We start from the raw sequence: 22,468 nt of genomic DNA on the forward strand, positions 1-22,468 counted from the left end.
AAAAAAAAAAAAAAAAAAAAAAAAAAAAAATCTAAAAAAAAAAATTAACATTACAACTAATAGGACAAATCAACATCCTTTGCATTCTGATACAATACACTCAGAAGATAACACCATTTCTGTGGTATTCCTGCCAAAAACAAACAACCTAAATCTAGCTACAAAGGAGTGGATAAACTCAAAGTGAGGGACACTTTACACAATAAAGCAAGAACTGTCACAACTACAAAGAAATAAAAAATCCGTAACTATGGCTGGAAATGCCAATATTCTCTCCTCCTTCAGTAATTTAACAGAACAAAAGGAAAATCGCAGTAAGTATATCAGAAGACTTGAATTTTCGTTTGTTTGTTTGTTTGTTTGTTTTAAGTAATCTGTACACCCAATAGGGGATCAACCTCCAAGATCAAAAGTTGGATGCTCAGGCGCCTGGGTGGCTCAGTTGTTAAGCATCTGCCTTCGGCTCAGGTCATGATCCCAGGGTCCTGGGATTGAGTCCCACGTCGGGCTATCTGCTCAGCACGGAGCCCGCTTCTCCCTCTCCCTCTGCCTGCTGCTCCCCCTGCTTGTGCTCTCTGTCAAATAAATAAATAAAATCTAAAAAAAAAAAAAAGTTGGATGCTCTACTGACTGAGCCAACCAGGCACCCCAGAAGACTTGAATTTTCAAACAGCTTATTTTACTGACATTTATAAGGCAATACACTCAACAAATGTAAACTATACATTCTTTTCAAATGTATATAGACCATTCATACTGACCATATGCTTGAAATTAAAACAAATTTCAGGAAGAGAAATTAAGGAGTCCATCCCATTTAACAATTGCACCCAAAACCGTAAGATACCTAGGCACAAATCTAACCAAAGAGGCAAAGAATCTGTATTCAGAAAACTATAAATATATAAATACTCATGAAAGAAATTGTGGAAGACACAAAGAAATGGAAAAACTTTCCATGCTCATGGATTGGAAGAACAAATATTGTTAAAATGTCTATGCTACCTAGAGCAATCTACACATTTAATGCAATCCCTATCAAACTACCATCAACTTTTTTCTTTCTTTTTTTTTAAAAAAGATTTATTTATTTATTTGACAGAGACAGACAGTGAGAGAGGGAACACAAGCAGGGGGAGTGGGAGAGGGAGAAGCAGGCTTCCTGCGGAGCAGGGAGCCTGATGCGGGGCTCGATCCCAGGACCCTGGGATCATGACCTGAGCCGAAGGTGGACGCTTAACGACTGAGCCACCCAGGCACCCCACCATCAACTTTTTTCAAAGAAATGGAACAAATAATCCTAAAATTTGTATGGAACCAGAAAAGTCGCCGAATAGGGACGCCTGGGTGGCTCAGTCGGTTGAGCGTCTGCCTTCGGCTCAGGTCATGATCCTGGAGTCCCGGGATCGAGTCCCACATCAGGCTCCCTGCTCAGCGGGGAGTCTGCTTCTCCCTCTGACCCTCCCCCCCTCATGCTCTCTCTCTCTCTCATTCTCTCTCAAATAAAAAAAAAAATCTTAAAAAAAAAAAAGTCCCCAAATAGCCAGAGGAATGTTGAAAAAGAAAAGCTAAGCTGGTGGCATCACAATTCTGGACTTCAAGCTCTATTACAAAGCTGTCATCATCAAGACAGTATGGTACCGGCACAAAAACAGACACATAGGGGCGCCTGGGTGGCTCAGTTGGTTAAGCGACTGCCTTCGGCTCAGGTCATGATCCTGGAGTCCCTGGATCGAGTCCCACATCGGGCTCCCTGCTCAGCAAGGAGCCTGCTTCTCCCTCTGACCCTCTCCCCTCTCATGTGCTCTCTCTCTCTCATTCTCTCTGTCTCAAATAAATAAATAAAATCTTTAAAAAACAAAAACAAAAACAAAAACAGACACATAGATCAATGGAACAGAATACAGAGCCCAGAAATGGACCCTCAACTCTATGGTCAACTACTCTTCAACAAAGCAGGAAAGAATGTCCAATGGAAAAAAGACAGTCTCTTCAACACATGGTGTTGGGAAAATTGGACAGCCACATGCATAAGAATGAAACTGGACCATTTCCTCACACCACACACAAAAACAGACTCAAAATGGATGAAAGGCCTAAATGTGAGACAGGAATCCACCAAAATCCTTGAGGAGAACACAGGCAGCAACCTCTTCGACCTCAGCCACAGCAACTTCTTCCTAGAAACATCGCCAAAAGCAAGGGAAGCAAGGGCAAAATGAACTATTGGGACTTCATTAAGATAAAAAGCTTTTGCACAGCAAAGCAAAGAGTCAACAAAACCAAAAGACAACGACAGAATGGGAGAAGATATTTGCAAATGACATATCAGATAAAGGGCTGGTATCCAAAATCTATAAAGAATTTATCAAACACAACACCCAAAGAACAAATAATCCAATCAAGAAGTGGGGGAAAGACATGAACAGACATTTCTACAAAGACATCCAAATGGCCAACTGACACATGAAAAAGTGCTCAACATCACTGGGTATCAGGGAAACATAAATCAAAACCTCAACGAGATACCACCTCACACCAGTCAGAATGGCTAAAATTAACAAGTCAGGAAACGACAGATGTTGGCGAGGATGCAGAGAAAGGGAACCCTCCTACACTGTTGGTGGGAATGCAAGCTGGTGCAGCCACTCTGGAAAACAGTATGGAGGTTCCTCAAAAAGTTGAAAATAGAGCTACCCTATGACCCAGCAATTGCACTACTGGGTATTTACCCCAAAGATACAAATGTAGTAATCTGAAGGGGCACCTGCACCCCAATATTTATAGCAGCACCGTCCACAATAGCCAAACTATGGAAAGAGCCTAGATGTCCATCAACAGATGAATGGATAAAGAAAATGTGGTATACACACACACACACACACACACACACACACACACACACACACACACACACTGGAATATTATGCAGCCATCAAAACAAATGAACTCTTGGGGCGCCTGGGTGGCTCAGTCACTAAGTGTCTGCCTTTGGCTCAGGTCATGATCCCAGGGTCCTGGGATGGAGCCCCGCATTGGGCTCCCTGCTCGGCGGGGAGCCTGCTTCTCCCTCTTCCACTCTCCCTGCTTGTGTTCCCTCTCTCGCTGTGTCTCTCTCTGTCAAATAAATAAAAAAATCTTTAAAAAAAAAAAAAAATGAACTCTTGCCATTTGCAATGATGTGGATGGAACTAGAGGGTAATTATGCTAAGGGAAATAAGTCAGAGAAAGATAAGTATTATATGATCTCACTGATATGAGGAATTTGAGAAACAAGACAGAGGATCATAGAGGAAGGGAGGGGGAAAAATGAAACAAGACGAAACCAGAGAGGGAGACAAACTGTAAGAGACACTTAATCTCAGGAAACAAACTGAGGGTTGCTGGAGTGGAGGGGGGTAGGAGGGATGGGGTGGCTGGGTGACAGACATTGGGGAGAGTATGTACTATGGTGAGCGCTGTGAATTGTGTAAGACTGATGGAGTCACAGACCTGTACTGCTGAAACAAATAATACATTATATGTTAATAAAAAACAAAACAAAAAACAAAAAACAAATTTCAGGAAATGTAAAAAGACTAAACTGATTCAAAGTAACATTAAAAAAACCAATAACATGAAGGTATCTGGAAAAACCTTAAATATTTAGAAATTAAACCACACACATAGAAACAATCATGGGTCACAGGAGAAATCACAACAGAAAATAGTTTAAACTGAGTGAAAATAAAAACCCAGTATATCAGGGGCCTCTGGGTGGCTCAGTTGGTTAAGCATACAACTCTTGGTTTTGGCTCAGGTGGTGATCTCATGGGTTGTGAGATCCAGCCCTGTTTCTGGCTCCTAGCTCAGCAGGGAGTCTGCTTGGAGATACTTTCCCTCTGCCCTTCCCCCACACCTGCACGCACTGGTATAACAAAATCTGTCGGATACAGCTAAAGAAATTTAAAATCGGAATTAACATAGGATCTATTTTTTAAAAAACTGAGTTCATAATTAAAAACTTTACCACAAATAGCTATACCGAATTTTATGAAAGATTTAAGGAACAAATAACATTAATCTTATACAAACTCTTTTTATAAAAGGGAATACTGTCTAACTCATGTCAGTTTTGGTCACTTAATATTTTCTGTCTTTAAAGGAATTTGTACATTTCATTTAAGTTACTTATTACCTCCTACATTCTCGCAGTTTTATTTACTCTCGATAAAAATGAAAACAGAACAAATCAAACTTTTGGGATGTGGCTAAAGCTGTGTTTAGAGGAAAATATATAGCACTAAAATGATTACATTAAGAACATCTCAAGTGAGGGGTGCCTGGGTGGCTCAGTCAGTTAAGCATCTGCCTTCAGCTTAGGTCATGATCACTGGGATTGAGCCCTGCATCGGGCTCCTTGCTCTGCGGGGAGCCCGTTTCTCCCTCTCCTCCCTGCTTGTACTCTCTCAGTCTCTCCTTCTCTTTCTCTCAAATAAATAAAATCTTTTTTTATTTTATTTTATTTATTTGACACAGAGAGAGACAGCCAGAGAGGGAACACAAGCAGGGGGAGTGGGAGAGGGAGAAGCAGGCTTCCCGCAGAGCAGGGAGCCTGATACGGGGCTCAATCCCAGAACCCTGGGAATATGACCTGAGCCGGAGGCAGACACTTAACGACTGAGCCACCCAGGCGCCCCAATATATAAAATGTTTAAAAAAATATATCTCAAGTGAAAATACCAAGTGCTGGTGAGAATTTGTAGTAATAGTAACTCTCAAACACTGCCAATTAGTACTCTGGAACTATCTAGTAAAGCTGAACATGTGCATTACCCCTACACCACTCTGCAATTTCTCTTCTGGAATAGTAAGCAAACCTTTAAGATGGTCCCCATTGCCTAGTATTCACACCCAGGTGTAACACCCTATCCTTCGGTGTAGGCTACACCCAGTGACATACCTCTAAGAGCAGAATACTTTAGCAAAAGTGATAGGTTGCCCCCTCCCAGATTAGGTTTCAAAAGACTGACTTCGGCTTAACTCTTACTCTGTCTATTGGTTACTTGGGAGAAACAAGTTGCTGAGGCAAGCGCACTATTGAGAGACCCAGGTGGCAAGAAATTGAGTGCAGCCTTAAGCCAACAAGAAATGAGGAAGTGAGGCCCTCAGATCAACAGCCTAGGAGGAACAGACTCCTGCCAGTCATATGAGTGAGCTTGGAAGCAGATTCTTCCACAGAAAATGACTGCAGCATCTACCAACACCTTGATAACACTCTTATGTAAGAGCCCCAAAGTCAGAGGACTCAGCTAAGCCATACCTAGATTCCTGACCCACAGAAAATGTAAGAGAATAAATCTTAATAATAGAGTGAAAGTGATGAAATAGAAAAGTCAACCAAGAGAAAATAAATGAAATCAAAAATTGCCTTTTGAAAAAGATCAGTAATACTGAAAACCTCTAGCTAGGCCAATCAGCAAAAGAAGAAAGAAAGAAAGAAAACATGAATTACCAGTATCAGAACTGAAAAGATGGAAATCATTACAGATCCTAGACAGATTAACAAGATAAGGAAATATGAGCAATTTTATGCCCGTATATTCAACAATTTAGCTCCAATGTACAAATTCCTTGAAAGATCCAAATCCAACATCCATTCATGTTAATAAAAAACAGCAATGAACAGAAAGCAATTTTTCAACATGAGAAAGGCATCTAAGAAAAACCTACAGCTAACAAAGATGGATTGCTTTCCCTTATGAGCAGGAAGAAGATAAGGATGTTGCCACCTCTACTTAGCATCATACTGGAGGTCTTAAATTTTGAATTAAGGCAAGAAAAAAAATCATCCAGACTGGGAAGGAAGAAATAAAACTATATTTACAGATGACATGATCATGTACATAAAAAAAAAAAATCCTAAGCAATTAAAAAAATACAATAACAGCAATAAGTTACAGAGTAAATGTGCGAAGTATTTCTGTATATTGACAAGAACACAATTTGCCATACAAAAAAGGGATACATTTAAAATATACATGTAAACCTGTACACTGAAAATTACAAAACAGCACTAAAAGAAATTACAGAAGACCTAAAAAATTGAAATACTCTATTCTACAGATTACAACACTCAGTATGGTTGAAACGTCAATTTCTCCCTAATTGACCTATATAGTCTGTGCAATTGCAGTCATTATCCCAGCTTCTAAATAGAAACTGATGAGCTAATTGTAAATTTTTAAGTAAATGACTTAGTATAGCTAAAACAATATTGATAAAGACGAACAAAGCTGGAGGACCTACACTACTTGATTTTTTTTTTTTAAAGATTTTATTTACTTATTTGCCAGGGAGAGACACACAGAGAGAGAGTGAACACAAGCAGGGGAGTGGGAGAGGGAGAAGCAGGCTTCCCGCTGAGTAGGGAGCCCGATGCAGGGCTTGATCCCAGGACCCTGGGATCATGACCTGAGCCGAAGGCAGACGCTTAATGAGTGAGCCACCTAGGTGCCCCTACACTACTTGATTTTAAGACACACTATAAATCCATTGTTATCAAGACAGTGTGAGATTAACATAATAAATAGATAATGGATAAAAATTCAGTGTGCATAAATAGACACACTCACAAATGGTGAGCTGATTTTCAAATAATGGTACCAAAATAATTCATTACAGAAAGTAGAATCTTTTTAACAAAAGGTGCTGAACTAACTAGATAACCATATGGAAACAAGTCAATCTCCACCTCTACCACATACAAAAACAAATCTGAGATTCATCTCAGACCTAACCTTTTATAAAAGTTCAAAGTACAGACTTTTTTTAGATTTTACTTATTTATTTGTCAGAGAGAGACAGAGAACAAGCAGGGGGAGCGGCAGGCAGAGGGAGAAGCAGGCTCCCCGATGAGCAAGGAGCCCAATGTGGGACTTGATCCCAGGACCCGGAGATCATGACCTGAGCCAAAGGCAGACTCTTAATCGACTAAGCCACCTAGGCGTCCCAAAAGTACAGGTTTTTTAACACAAATAAATAGAGTATCTTTCTATCCTTGGGATAAGCCGATTTCTTGGACAAGAACAGAAAGTCATAACCAAAAAATGGAAAAGGAATTTATCAAAATTAAATTCTTCTATTTATCAAGACACCATTAAGAAATGAATAAACAAGCAACAGACTGAGAGAAAATATTCACAACACATATATCTAAAAAAGGACTTACACCTAGAATATATAAAGAACCCTTAAAACCCTATTTCAAAGAACAGAGTCCAAATAAAGAAAATATTGAAGATCTTGGGAAAAAAACAGACGGGAAAAAACACCTTACATACATAGAGAGGAATAAAGGTAAGAATTACAGGTTTCTTTCTCATCAGAAACACCGCAAGCATCAAGAAAATAGAATGAAATATTTAAAGTATTAAGAGAAGAAAAAAAAACAAAAAACACCCAGTAACCTAGAATTCTGTATGAAAAGCATCCTTCAAAAGTAAAGGATGGGGCACCTGTGGCTCATTCAGTTAAGTGTCCAACTCTTGGTCTCAGCTCAGGTCTTGATGTGTGTCCGAGCCCTGAATTGGGCTCCACACCGGGCATGGAGTCTACTTTAAAAAAAAAAAAAAAAAAAGGTAAAGGAGAAATAAAGACTTTCTCAGACAAAAACCAAGAGAATTGATTGTCAGTAGACCTGCTCTGCAATAAAAGTTAAAAGAGAAAAAAAAAAAAGTTTTTCGGAGAGGAGCCTGGGTTAGCTCAGATGGTTAAGTGTCTGCCTTCAGGTCAATTCATGATCTCCAGGTCTGGGATCCAGCCCCGTGTCTGGCTCCCTGCTCAACAGGGAGTCAGCTTCTCCTCACCTCCCCCATGTGTGTGCGTGCGTATGCTCTCTCTCTCTCTCAAATGAATAAATAAAATCTTAAAAAAAAAAAAAGTTGTTCTTTGGAGAGAAGGAAAATTATATACATCAGAAACTCAGATCCACATAAGGAAAGGAAGACTGTGGGAGAGGGACTAGATGAAGGTAAAATAAAATATACATCTTATTCTTAATTGATCTAAAAGATAACTGTTAACATGATGTCATAATCGTAACAATGCACTGGATGATTATTGCATTTGGTTAAGTGAAATGAAGGGTTAACAGTGTCATAAGGGACAGGTAGGAGTTAATGAAAATGCTGTCACAAGGTGTACATAAAGCAGTATAGTGTTATCTGAAGGTGGACTTTGAGTAGCTAATGTCTGTATACTGCACACATTAGAATGTATAGGGCAACCACTAAAAAAATGTTTAAAGTAAGTATAAAATCATACAAATTGTTCAATTAAAACCAGAGAAGGAAGAAAATGAAACAAAGAACAAGTCAATGAACAGTGTTAACAAAGAAAACCACAGGCCCAACATGGCATCACTTAAGACAAATCATGACTTTCTGCCATCTTTCCGTGCCGCCATAATGGTGCGCATGAATGTCCTGGCAGATGCTCTCAAGAGCATTAACAACACTGAGAAGAGAGGCAAACGCCAGGTTCTTATTAGGCTGTGCTCCAAAGTCATCGTCCGGTTTCTCACTGATGATGAAGTATGGTTACATTGGCGAATTTGAAATCATTGATGATCACAGAGCGGGGAAAATTGTTGTGAACCTCACGGGCAGGTTAAACAAGTGTGGAGTGATCAGCCCCAGATTTGATGTGCAACTGAAAGATCTAGAAAAATGGCAGAATAACCTGCTCCCGTCCTGCCAGTTTGGTTTCATTGTACTGACAACCTCAGCTGGCATCATGGACCATGAAGAAGCAAGATGAAAACACACAGGAGGGAAAATCCTGGGATTCTTTTTCTAGGGATGTAATACATACTTGCAAATAAAATGCCTCAAAGGAAAAAAAAAAAAGACAAATCATGAAATCTGGACAGTCAGGAATTTTCTGATCAGCATCAATAAGGTAATCTGTCACAGGGCCCTCTCAATCCCCCAAAGGAAGATGAGGTAATCTGCATAATAAGACCCCTGTAAAAGAAGGTGATCTTGCCTAAACAATCCTTTCTTTTCTTTCGCTAATAACTTCTTGCCCCACCTTCCTTCCTATAAAAACCTGTTGTACAAGACCTTGAAGCTCCCCTCTACTTGTTAGCTGGGATGCTGCCTGATTCATGAATTGCTTAATAAATCCAATTAGATCTTCAAATTTCCTAGGTTGATTTTTTTTAACAATAGAAAACAGTTATGAACAAGGTAGATATTAATCCAACTAAATCATCCCTTGAAGTGTGAATGGTCTATATATACCAATTAAGAGAAAGACTGTCAGAGAAGATTAAAAAAAGACCTTACTAGGGGCACCTGGGTGGCTTTTATCTGCTTTTGGCCCAGGTCAAGATCCCAGTGTCCTGGGATCCAGCCCTGCTTTGGCTCCCTGCTCAATGGGGAACCTGCTTCTCCCTCTGCTCCCTCTCTCTCGCAAATAAATAAATTTTAAAAATCTTAAAAAAAAAAAAAAAAAGAATTAAAAATAATAAATAAAATTAAAATTAAAAAATAGGTGGGGCGCCTGGGTGGCTCAGTCGTTAAGCGTCTGCCTTCGGCTCAGGTCATGATCCCGGGGTCCTGGGATCAAGCCCCACATCGGGCTCCCTGCTCAGCGGGAAGCCTGCTTCTCCCTCTCCCACTCCCCCTGCTTGTGTTCCCTCTCTCTCGCTGTGTCTCTCTCTGTCAAATAAATAAAAAAATCTTTAAAAAAAAAAATAGGTAAAAGGAGCGCCTGGTTAAGCAGCCAACTCTTTGTTTCAGCTCAGGTCATGATCTTAGGGTCCTGAGATCAAGCCCCAATCAGGCTCTGTGCTCAGAGACAGTCTGCTTAAGACTTTCTCCCTCAGCCCCTCTCCCCATGCCCTATTTCCCTTCCTCCCTCCCTCTCGCTAAAAATGAGTATTTTTTTTAAAAAGATTTTATTTATTTGAGAGACAGCGTGAGAGAGGTCGTGGAGGGAGGGGAGAGCAGAGACAAAGGGAGAAAAAGACTCCCTGCTGAAGAGGGAGCCCGATGCGGGGCTCAATCCCAGGGCCCCTGGACCACGACCCAGCCAAAGGCAGCCACTCAACTGAGCCACCCAGGCGCCCCAATAAATACATCTTTAAAAAAAAACAGGTAAAAGACTTAATAGACATTCACAAAAGGTAAGTGAATGACTAAAAACACATGAAAGGGTAGAAATACACAAAAAGGTAAGCACCACCACCAGTCATGAGATCAATGCAAATTAAAACTATAATGAGCTACTGTTAGCAATTCTGGTTACACCCATTAGAATGGATAAAAGCGAAGACTGGCAATATGCACAGGTAAACAAGGACGTGGGCAACCTAAAGTCTAATACAAAGCTAGTTAAGAGTATAAAGTGGTACAACATTTAACAAAATAGTTCCAGAGTTTGTTACAAATTTAAAGATACACATTATCTAATTCTACTCCTCCCTATGCTGGAGAATGAAACCTACATCTACCCAAAGACATAAACAAATGCTTATAGCAGCTTTATTCATTATAGCCCAAATCTGGAAAGAACCAAACATCTACCAACATGAGAACAGATTTTAAATATTGTAATACATTCACATAATGGAATACTCTCAGAAATAAAAATAATGAACTACTGACACATGTAACATGGTTGAATCTAAAAATCATTTTGCTGAAGGGCGCCTGGCTGGCTCAGTCGGCCAGTTGAGCGACCAGTTGAGCAAGGGACTCGTGGTTATGGCTCAGGTGGTGATCTCAGGGTCATGAGATGGGGCCGAGACAGTGAGGCCCCCTCTTCTCTGCCCCTCCCCCCCAAAATAAATAAATCAATCTATAAACAATCATTTGCTGAGTAAAAGAAGCCAGACATCAAAGAGCTTACACTGTATATACGATGTGTAAATATTTTATTCCATTTATACTAAGTTCAGAAACAGGAAAAAATAATCTATGATGCTAGAAATCAGAACAGTTTTCTAGAATGAGTCTGGAAAAAGACAACAAAGAACACTTTACAGTGATGTTCTAGTGCCTTGACTGGGGAGTAGGAAACACAGGTGGATACATTTGATAAAATTTATTGCACTGTATCCTTGAAAACTATACATTTCACTCTATGTAAATTATAGCCCAATTAAAAAAAAAAAATTCCAGCAATGGCCTTCTATATTTTGTATAGCTCAAGCACAGCAGCAGGCAAGCTTTTTCTGAAAAGGGCCAGAAAGTAAATATTTTAGGCTTTGTGGTCATAAGATCAACTGCTACAACTATTCAACTCTACCATTCGATTGTGAAAGTCACCAGACAATATGGAATTAGCATGGCTGTGTTCCAACAAAACTATTTACAAAACAGGTGGCAAGCTGGATTTGGTCCACAGGCTGTACTTTGCTAAGCTCTGGTCAAGCAAATAAAAAGTTGATCTTCAAAATTAATTTAAATATGCTGTTTCGTTCTTTCCTTTATATTGACAGGCATGATCATCATTAGAAGCCAATTTTAGTCCACTAAACATGAGTTTTTCTATACTCATCTAATCATTTAAAATAGGAAGACTACCCAGAAAACATATGGAGTATCATCATTTTAAAAAATCATATTTTAGGTGAGCCTGGGTGGCTGTCGGTTAAGTGGCCAGTTCTTGATTTTGACTCAGGCCATGCATGATCTCGGGGTCGTGAGACTGAGCAGCATCAGGCTCCCAGCTCAGCAGGGAGTCTGCTTCTCACCCTCTTCCTCTCCCTCTCCCCTTTCCCCGACTTATGAGACAGAGAAAAGGAGAGAGAGAGAGAGAGAATGGGGGGGGGAAGAGGGAGAGGGAGGGGAGAAAGCAAACTCCGGGGGGAGCCCAACAGGGGGCTCAATCCCAGGACCCTGAGCCAAAGTTGGACTCAACAGCCTGCGCCACCCAGGTGCCCAAAAATCATTTGTTCTAATAACTACTATAGTACTTTGGAAAAATAACCACAAATATGGGAAATACCTGAGTTTCAGATAAACTAGTATAAGCTGGAAATTTAAAATACACTTAGGTACACACACAAAAACCTATGTTACCCACCATGCTGACAGTTTGATTTATCTGGTATAATAAAGTTCTTGACACGCGTTCATTATCAGTCATCTCTAAAAACAATTCAGCTTTCTTTCCCTAAAATAAAGGATTTCATATTTAAGGATATTTTTAATTCTTTAAAAATGAAACTCATATTATTTTTCTGAATCCGGAAAAGCAACTTATGGACCATAACTGAAATCCACTCTTGCCACTGGCTAAAACTATGTGTTGTATCATCATATTCAGATAGCGGAGGAAGGTAAGTAACTGACATTCTGAAAGGATTTCTAATTTGCTGATTTTGGTTTATTCAATCTAGATGAATTATGAGCCTTATTAGCCTATTACCTGGTAACTAAACTCCTTGGATGGGATCCAAGAAAGAAGCAGAACAATCTTAGGAGAAATTCTCCATATAATGAGTAATTTTACAGACATTTCCAGTATTTAAGTCTATACAAATATAGACTGCCTAGTGAAACAACTAAATCAGCTTATTTTTTCTTCAGAGTAGGATCTGATCTTTGTTTTTAGAGCGCTTGCTGCTAAACAGGTAGTCAGAAATCCAAATCATGTATTCAAATCTGGGTGCCATGCCTAATCTTTTTCTTTTATTTATCACTAAGATATATTTTCCCCCGTAGTAAAAAAGGCATAATAGCCCTTCAAGCATAATTTCTCAACTCAAAAATGTAAGTTTTATTTTAAATGTCTCATGTATTCATTTTTGCCAGATAAACTCTAGAATCACAAATTACTTTTCACACAACATTCAGTTTAAATATCCTTTCCCTCACAGGTACCTACAGAGACACCAAAAGTGATCCTAGATAGGAGCCTGCAGTTTCTGTATCTCCTAGCGTCATTCCCAAAAGAAAGTGACTTAAGTATGGGGGGTAGCGGGGAGAAGAAGAAGAAAAGCATATCTCACTAAAGAGGTTCCTCCATTTATTTTCAATTCACAAAATATGTTCAAAGTTTGCCAAAGCAAGCTAACTCCACCCAACTTCAAAAGATAGTATAAGCAGCAATTCCCTATTATGTTAATCTCAGAATCCTATTGTTAGTTTCATAAGCTATTATGCTTATTTTTTAAGGTATTAGAAGATGAGCACCACCACCAGATCCAATAACTGCAAATGTGGAAGTGCTGAAATTGCTAGCAAGAAGAGATGATGAAGAGATGAAGGACAGAAAGTGGTGAAACAATTTTACATAAAATACATATAATATAAACATGAATTATTTATTTTTGTTTTCTATAGTAATCCAAACTATAAGTGGCCTCTAGAACTAGATTCTCAACTCAGTATATCAAATATCAAATTGCTAAAGGAAACCTTAAAACACCCATTTATATTTTAAAAGCCTCATACTGGTGAACATTGCTTACTTGATTTATATTTTAGAATTCAATAAATGAGAAGACTGATAAAACTAATGTGACTTAAAGAGTTATTACTGTAAAATATTAATTATCCAGCTCTCCTGTTCACTTTCTAGACAGCACCCTTATTACTGGCAGCTAGTTATATTAAAAAAAAAAAAGTCAGGCTTTGGAACCAGGAAGACACAGGTTTGAACTCCGGTGCACCACACCTTGAAAACAAACTTTCTGAACCTATTTTTCCATCTCTAAAATGGGAATTTATTAATACCTACCTTGAAGGACTGTTACAATTAGTGAAATAGGTGTACAGCAGCTGGCACATACTAGGAATTGAAGAAACTTTAGCTGCTATTATTATTTTATTACTCAAAAACGCATCCAAGAGAAAATACAAGAACAAACATGATAGGGAAATACAGCCTAGGCTACATTTAACTGCTAAAACAAAACAAAACAAAATCAAACAAATAAACTCTGAGAGTTCAAGTAAAACTTTGGGCTAAACTTTTTGTTCACATTTTAGATATACAATAATATTGTAGCCCCTCTTTATAAATATGTAAAATCCAAAATCAACTACAGGTCCACTTATTTTGGAGCTAAATAAAAATGAAAGACTATTATCACACAGTAAAAAAGATAATTTTATGAACAGGTGAGATGATATCACCACTGGAAAAAAAAAAAAAATGCCAAAACTAAGATTTAAAAAAGCTTATGAAAGGATAGTAAAAGAGTCCTACCTTTAAACCGACCGCTATAAGATCTGTAACAACACTGTATGGAAAAAGTAAAAAGAGAAAATGGAAAACAAAGTTAGAGAACAAGTTTTTAAAAGACAGAGATAATAAGATTAAAGAAAAAAAGGAAAAGCATTATAATAATAAAAATTAATAAAAAGAAGAATGTGATGAGTTGTGAAATGTTAATACAAAGAAAAGTGATGGGACAGTCTAGCAACAGCAGAGTGTAAAAGCAAAGCTTTAACCACAATATAAGAAACAAATAGTAAATCAAATTCTTTCAGTATTTATTAAAGTATAGCTGTGTTTCAATAAAGCAATATGTGTTTATCCATTTACCTCTATTTAACAAATCCAAATCAAAACTTAAAATCACCAAAGTTCATTCTTTTAAATCACTGGTCTGAATTAACATGTTTTAAAATTTTAAATGAAACAAAACTGTGAGTGGCTTTTACAGAAATAGAAGGTATCTTGCAAATTTGTATCTACCGCCCGAAACAGCTCACCAAAATACAACCAAGATAGTCTCTCAGAACTAAAATAAATGCAAATATCAAATTTCAGACATGAAAATTTTCAAAGATCTGCTTTTTAAAAAAACTCTACCACATCAAAACTGTGTTTAAGTATAAATTATCTCAGGAGGAAATGAAAATGTACACACACACACAAAAGACAGTTGGGATTTGAGGAAGAACTAGAAAGATACATTGACCGGTGGTTTGTTGTTTCTTTTTTTAACTATCCAAAATAATGAAAAAGGACCTTTTCAGGCTGTGGGAAAAATGCAGAAAGTTAATTAGCCTCCTGAAAGCAAATACTCACTGTGTTAAAAACCACATCCCTTAACCTCAAGGTGTAAAAACTCCTATAAAGTTCTCTCAAACAAAAATCCATCTTTTCTCGTCCCAAAGAAACCATCTTCAATTACAGTTTACCTCTGTATCTCCTAAAAGAAAGCTCCAACTAAATTCTATAATTAATAACCTATAATGCCATTACTTAAAAAAAAGTAAACAAATTTATGAGTCTGGATTGTTCAATGATGCAAATTTGTTTTAAACAATAACCATGTAGATTTTTAATTTTTCCTGGTAGACTTTTGAAACTTGAAATTCATTTGTCTGAAATTTAAATGTGACAAATAACTGTTTCTGCATAGAAAACAAGATTGTATAGGTCCTGAACTTACCTTCCAGAATGTCTTACTGCCCCACATATATAAACCAATAAACTCATTCTTAGCTTTAAAGCCACATATAGGGTAAAGAGTTACTAAACTATCCAAGAGTAAGTCTGCACTTCTCAGTTACCCAAAAGTTTAAAAACCAAGATGCATAACTCGAAATCTTTGTCATCACTATAAATTTTCCAATACAAAAAGCTAGCCTGCTTCCATAGCTCAAGTCAAACCGTCTAACGACAACGCACTACACACTGTGAGACATTAATTTCACAGCCTTCCTGAACTGAAATGTTGGCATAATTACACAAATTAAAACAGCAAAACTTTGCACACATATAAAGTGTAACCGAATACGGTGATGTGAAATGAGTTTTCAACAATGTTCTCAGAAAATTTTCAATTAAATAAAAATAGCTTCAATTAAAATACAGAACATCGCAACCATCAATGAAATCCAAAACCGCACTGTCTAAAGTCTGTATCAGTGTGCAATTAGCATTCAAATGAGTTAATCCAAATATACAGATTTAAGGTTATGGAAGTAGATAAATGAAGTCTAACGAAGGCAAAAATTGTTGGAAGATTCCATTGTCTTTACACAGCATGGCAACAGTCATCAACTATATGGTAACATGTACAAGGCTCTTACTGTTTACGCAAGTTCCACATATTCTTCAACCAGGGGGTTTATAGATATGTTGTCCTCAAAAGCAAGTAAAAGGCCAAACAAAAACTCAGATATATAATGGGAATGAATAAGTGGATTTGCAAGCTCTAATAGAGGTGGAGATATTTTTAAAATCTTGATAAACATATGCTACAATTAATCCACGAAGATCCTAACCTAGTGGTTTCCTTAAATATTAAATTATCTGTCAGGTCCCACGCCATATCCCTGGGTTCTCAGAGAAATATTTCTATCAGTGATTCGAAATCTTTTTATTCTGGCAACAGACCTCTTTAACTTTTAGAGCGTCTGAACGCTCCCGAAAATTGCAGAAATTCACGAAGTTTCTTTGGGGGGCTATGGGGGCAGGAGTCCATGGTCACCAGGTCCAGACGCCCCGTATACAGAGGTCGTTAGCACAGCTCACAGCCCCAAGTCCGGAGACCTCGGCGGGTCCCCCCGCACGTCGACACCCCGCGGGGGGCCTTGGCTTCGGGACCAGGTCGCCGCCCAGACGTGCCCCGACGCGTGCACTCGCCGTCCGCCTCTCGGCGGCCACTCGCCTCCCCGCCAGGGGAAGCTCCAGCGCTCGCCCCACCTCACCGGTAAACAGCAACTCCCCAAGCGGGAGGACGCCCGCCCCGAGCGCCGCCTCCGCCTCCCCCAGCGCCGCGCACCATTTTCTGAAAGGAAGTGTCGGCAGGCCGGGCCGGGCTCCCCGGACTCTGCGCGCGGAGGGCGGACCCCGGCACCCGGCGGCTGCACCCGGCTTTCCTCCGCTTCCGGGTGTGAGGATGTGAAGGGGCGGACATTACGGGGGCGCCCCAACCGGGAGAAGAGGCGGCGGCGGACCGCCCCTCTGCGATTCGGGGCGCCCGGAAGCCCCGCCGTCGGACTCGGCCGGGGTCGCTCCTCCGGCAGCCGGCGCCGCGCCCGGCTCTGCGGCCGCGGCGTGTCCGGCCGAAAGCCGAAAGGAAGCGGGGCAAGCGCAGCCCCGCAGAGCCGCTGCGCCTTCGAGTACTTACCCATCCATGGCCCAGACGGAGGAGCGCACGGTGCGGGGACTGACGGGCTCACCGCGAGCGGAGGGCGGAGGCGGCGGCAGCTGGGCGGCTCCAGGGACGAGCAAGCGGCGCCTCTCCGGAGCCCCGCCGGGTGGGAGGTGGAGGAGAATGGGAAACAGGGGCGGAGACCAGGGACGCTCCCGCCACCGCCGCGCCCCCGCCTTCCCCACCCCGCAAGCGCGTCCCCGCCTCGCCTCACCCCGCCCCCTAGGGTCGACGCCCTCCCTCCGCCCCGCCCCCAGCCGGCCTCCCGCTCGGCTCCAGGGCGCCCTCTTCCTGCTGTCGCCCTGAGACTCCGCCTCCAGGCCTCTCTTCCCAGCGCACGCGCGCGCCTCGCCCCCGCCTCCCTCCTGCGTTCACGGGAGCGCGCTCCTTGTGCTTCCCGCTTTGCCGCCCCGCCCACCCACCCGCGGGCCCTGCCGGCCTTCCGGCCACTCTGCCTCGGGCCGCCGGGTTCGGACACCTCGGTCTCCCTGCGGGAAGAGCGTTGGAGACCCGGCTCTGGAGTGTAGGTAGGAGTGTCTCGCCAGGACCCCAGAACCTCGGCGGACTGGTGGGCGAGGCTGGCGGTGGCTGGACCCCAAGCACGGAAGCCCGGCGCGGGCCGTGGTCCTCGAAGCGCCGGGCCCTGTAACCCGAGGAAGCCCGGGCTCGGGCCCCGGGCCGGCGCGAACTCCCGCCAGTGCGGGGCCCGAGGGTCGTCCCCTGGGTCCTGGGAGCCGACTGCTGGGACTCGCACCGGCCCGATAGGTGTGGTTGGGATTAAAATGAATGAGATGAATGCAGGAGACTGCCGGAACTTGAGAACCTCTCAGTTGTGTACGGTTTTAGTCTCTGAGTGCTTTTCGACCCGACAGTCTGGGTTTGAATTTATATGAAACATTCGTTGCACAATACGGAATGGCCACTATGTTGCCAGCGTTTTATAGAGTTTTTCATATCCCTCCATGTAAAGAAACAAACAAATCCTATGAGGGAGTGATTATTCCCTTTTTTTCAGATGAAAATGTAGACACTAATAGAGTGATTTGCCTACAGTTTCACAGCCACTAGAGCCCCTTCCTCTCCTCTGAGCAAAATTATGTATATAATTAGTGGCAACTCGCTTGTTTGCCCTTTTATATTCTGTCTAGTTCTGAAACTCAGTGATTTTTCAATGCACAGATCATCAAAACTTAAGCCACTAAATGCTGTCCTCGACCAAATTCCTAACCTGACTGGAAAGAGAGGACTGCTCCTCTTTAGCCTCCTCATTTGAGAAGCAAGTAACAAGACGCCTCAATCATCTGTCCTTGATAGTATATCCTGCTTTTAAATAAGTAGGAGCTACTAAAACGACTTAAACTGTCGATTCATCCATCATTAAGTCATTATTTATTGAGTGTTTACTATGTGCCAAGCACTGCAGGGATAACCAAGAAAATCAGGTTCCAGCCTTCGTGGTTGAATGGATTCCTCAATGGCTTTATTATTTATTGGCAAAAAACAATTTTCAGATAGCTCAGGTCTTGGGGGCCCTATTTTTAAAGAATTGTATCTAACTTCAATCCCTCTTTCCAAAAGATGAATATATATTTTGTATGTTAAGTCCAAGTATTAAGTTGCAGGTTGTAAACATTGCCACCCTACATTGCCAGATGGATGTTAAAAATATGAGCCACGTCCTTGATGCAATCTTGATATTGTTTTGGGGATATAATCTGTTGATGAAATTTCCTTAATTTTTTTTAGCTACACAAGTAACAAACATAGGTGCTCCTTTTGGAAAATTGAAGTAGTATTAAATATTAAACACTTATGATTGGGGCGCCTGGGTGGCTCAGTTGTTGAGCGTCTGCCTTCGGCTCAGGTCATGATCCCGGGGTCCTGGGATCGAGCCCTGCATCGGGCTCCCTGCTCGGCGGGAAGCCTGCTTCTCCCTCTCCCACTCCCCCTGCTTGTGTTCCCTCTCTCGCTGTGTCTCTCTCTGTCAAATAAATAAAATCTTAAAAAATAAACACTTATGATTATATTTCTTCACAACCTACACCCTACCCATGATAACCAATGCAACAATTCTGTGAGCATGCTTCTAGACCCTCACCATTTTTTTTATTCTTTTTTTTTTTTAAGATTTTATTTATTTATCTGAGAGAGAGAATGGCAGAGAGAGAGAGAGAGCATGAGCGGGGGAGGGTCAGAGGGAGAAGCAGACTGCCCGCTGAGCGGGGAGCCAGATGTGGGACTCCATCCCGGGACTCCAGAATCATGACCTGAGCCGAAGGCAGTTGCTTAACCAACTGAGCCACCCAGGCGCCCAAGACCCTCACCATTTTTTATTTGCTCTTTTTACTTAAAAATTCTAGAGATTTTTTCATATCAGTACTTTTCATCTACTTAATTAAGTTTTTTTACATTTATTTTCTCTTTGTAAGTACATTTTTTTCTTTTCAAATTTTTATTTAAATTCTAGTTAGTTAATATACAGTGCAATATTGGTTTCAGGAGTAGAATTCAGTGGTTCATCACTCACACACAACACCCAGTGCTCATCATAACAAGTGCCCTCCTTAATACCCATCCCCCATCCCCATCTGGCCCATCCCCCACCCACCTCCATCCATCAACCCTCAGTTTGTTCTGGTGATTAAGAGTCTCTTATGTTTTGTTTCCCTCCCTTTTTTCCCCCTCCCATATGTTCATCTGTTTGTTTCTTAAATTCCACATATGAGTGAAATCATATGGTATTTGTCTTTCTCCATCTGATTTATTTTGCTTAGCATAATACACTGTAGCTCCATCCACGTCACTGCAACTTAATTCATTTTAATACTGCATAATTTATCATAATTTCATGTACCATAATTAATTTAACTTTTTCCAAAATAGTGGAAATTTACATTGTTTCTAATTATTCAAAATAACAGTATTGCAAAGAACATCATATATGTATGAGCATCTTTCCACACATGTTTATTTCTGAGGAATAGATCCCTAGAAGTAGAATTGCAGAACAAAGGGTATAAGCATTTTCAAGTTTGATTAATATTGCCAAACTGATTCCAAAAGGCTGTACCAATTTACATTTTCTTTATTTAAGAAATAAAAAGTTGTCTTTCTCTTAGCCCCATGCCTTAAGATAGTTGACAAATTTCAGTAGTAAAAAATAAATGTGAAGTCGATCTGAAACTCACTGTCCATATTACTAACAATAACTCTGAAAAGTCTCCAGTGTAAAGATGGTGCACCTGACTAAAATGAAAAATCTGTATGACATTTCCTAAATACTTAACATCCCATTTTACAACAGAAGCCTAGATAGAAGAAAACAGCTCACAACAGAAAGCAAGGTAAAACCCTTCTGTTTCCATTGCCTCTTGGTCGTAAGTTCAAAAGACTTTTCACTGAGTAAGCTTCCTAGATTTGTGAGTCCCTCTGATTCAAAACAGTGGACAGAATGGAATTTAGGTCTTCTAGGACCACTTTTAGAATCCTAGCTATTCCCATAGTCCATATAGCATGGGAAAACCATGGCCTTCTATAATCTTAGCAAAAGTTTCTGAGTTTCCAGAATGATGGGATATCATCCACATGACCTAGCCTGTCATGAGAACTTTATGTTCTGTATAGTGGCTTTCTGATGGTGACGAGAATCACATGTTCTTAATTTGCTATTCTTTTGAAAAGTAAGCAGTTATAATAACTTCTTTGTGTTTTGTTCTAATTTGTCTAAGAAACTCCCCTGAAACACCTTCACTGAGAAGAGAACCACACACACAACCACTACTATTGTTTGGACAAAATGTAACCTTGGAACATTTCCTTTAAGGCATTCCAGTATGCAGTGATAGTTAACATTTAACTAATATTGCCCTATTCACGTTTACAGGTAAAGCTTCTTGATGCAGGGCTTGATCTCACAACCCTGAGATCATGACCTAAGCCGAAATCAAGAGTTGGACACAACCAACTGAGCCACCCAGGCGCCCCCTCCTTTTTTCTTTTAATGTAGAAAATGTAGAAAATTGTAGAAAAAATCTATTTTCTCATGTAAATACACTCTCACATTCACAGAATAAAATGTACTTTGTTCAGATATGTATATGTATTTTTTCTTTCTTTTTGTATTTTTTAAATTTTATTTTATTATGTTAATCCCCATACATTACATCATTAGTTTTTGATGTCGTGTTCCATGATTCATTGTTTGTGTATAACACCCAGTGCTCCATGCAGAACGTGCCCTCTTTAATACCCATCACCAGGCTAACCCATCCCCCGACGCCCCTCCCCTCTAGAACCCTCAGTTTGTTTCTCAGAGTCCATAGTCTCTCGTGGTTCGTCTCCCCCTCCGATTTCCCCCCCTTCATTTTTCCCTTCCATTTTTTTTTTTTTTAAACATGTAATGTATTTTTGTTTCAGAGGTACAGGTCTGTGATTCATCAGTCTTACACAATTCACAGCGCTCACCATAGCACATACCCTCCCCAGTGTCTATCACCCAGCATTTTTAAATACATTAGTACATTTGTTAATACTTTTATTACAGTTTTAATATCTCTATTAATAAATGAAATTGCTTTAGAGTTTTTGTGGTCTGTACAGTTTTAGTATCAGAATTACGGCAACTTCCTCTGGTAAATTAGAAGATCTAGTTGTAATTCCACTAATGGTTATCTTTAAACTTTAAATATACTTAAATCACCAGCCTCAGAAGCAAAAAATGTTATTTATTGACTCCACTCTGAAAAATGAACAAATTAGCCCTCACCCTAACTCTCATGACTCTCTTTCGTTATAGTTAGTTTTGTCAGAGTATTATCATTTTCACATTATGTAAATTTTCTATTAAGAATTATAACCATCACATTAAACTGTATAATCACACCTAAGTGGATTAATGTTCATTGATAGTTGTCTTTTAATTAATTTTTCCATTAGCAGAATTACATCTTCAACAATCTTTTTAGAAGGCATCATGGGTTATCTGTTTCTTGAGTCCTTATGAATCTATTACTTTTCTACATTAAAACTTTAGTGAAGAACTATTGAGTCACTGTCCTCTCCCAGGAAACCCTACTATATGCTATAGGCCTACTCTCTTCTAGCATTTAAAACTATGATGGAAAAGATTCAAGCCAGTCTTTTCCTTCTAAAGTTTTTTTTTCTTTTTTAAAGATTTTATTTATTTGACAGAGAGAGACACAGCGAGAGAGGGAACACAAGCAGAGGGAGTGGGAGAGGGAGAAGCAGGCTTCCCGCCGAGCAGGGAGCCTGATGCAGGGCTTGATCCCAGGACCCCGGGATCATGACCTGAGCCGAAGGCAGACGCTTAACGATTGAGCCACCCAGGTGCCCCTAAAG

At 40.4% G+C, this 22,468-nt stretch overlaps 1 protein-coding gene and 1 pseudogene across 5 annotated transcripts in view; one reads left to right on the top strand and one right to left on the bottom strand.

Annotated features, from left to right (window-relative positions):
• PTBP3 (polypyrimidine tract binding protein 3) overlaps positions 1–17,296 on the bottom strand; it is a 122,506-nt gene extending 105,210 nt beyond the window's left edge. For 2 of the 5 annotated variants that reach the window (XM_032418225.1, XM_032418224.1), the window contains exons 1-2: positions 17,087–17,296; positions 14,206–14,239 (exon numbers count right to left, since the gene is read on the bottom strand). In XM_032418225.1, coding sequence (XP_032274116.1) covers positions 14,206–14,239; positions 17,087–17,094 — 42 coding nt within the window. In that variant the 5' untranslated portion in view covers positions 17,095–17,296. Of the gene's footprint in view, positions 1–14,205; positions 14,240–16,350; positions 16,394–16,738; positions 16,845–17,086 lie in introns of those variants that run through there. The other 3 variants (XM_032418227.1, XM_032418226.1, XM_032418234.1) reach the window with 3 other exon arrangements.
• On the top strand, positions 8,351–8,853 carry LOC116640970 (annotated as a pseudogene).
• Positions 17,297–22,468: the final 5,172 nt, after the last annotated feature.

Source organism: Phoca vitulina, unplaced genomic scaffold (genome assembly GCF_004348235.1).
Source record: "Phoca vitulina isolate PV1807 unplaced genomic scaffold, GSC_HSeal_1.0 scaffold21, whole genome shotgun sequence".
NCBI lineage: Eukaryota > Metazoa > Chordata > Mammalia > Carnivora > Phocidae > Phoca > Phoca vitulina.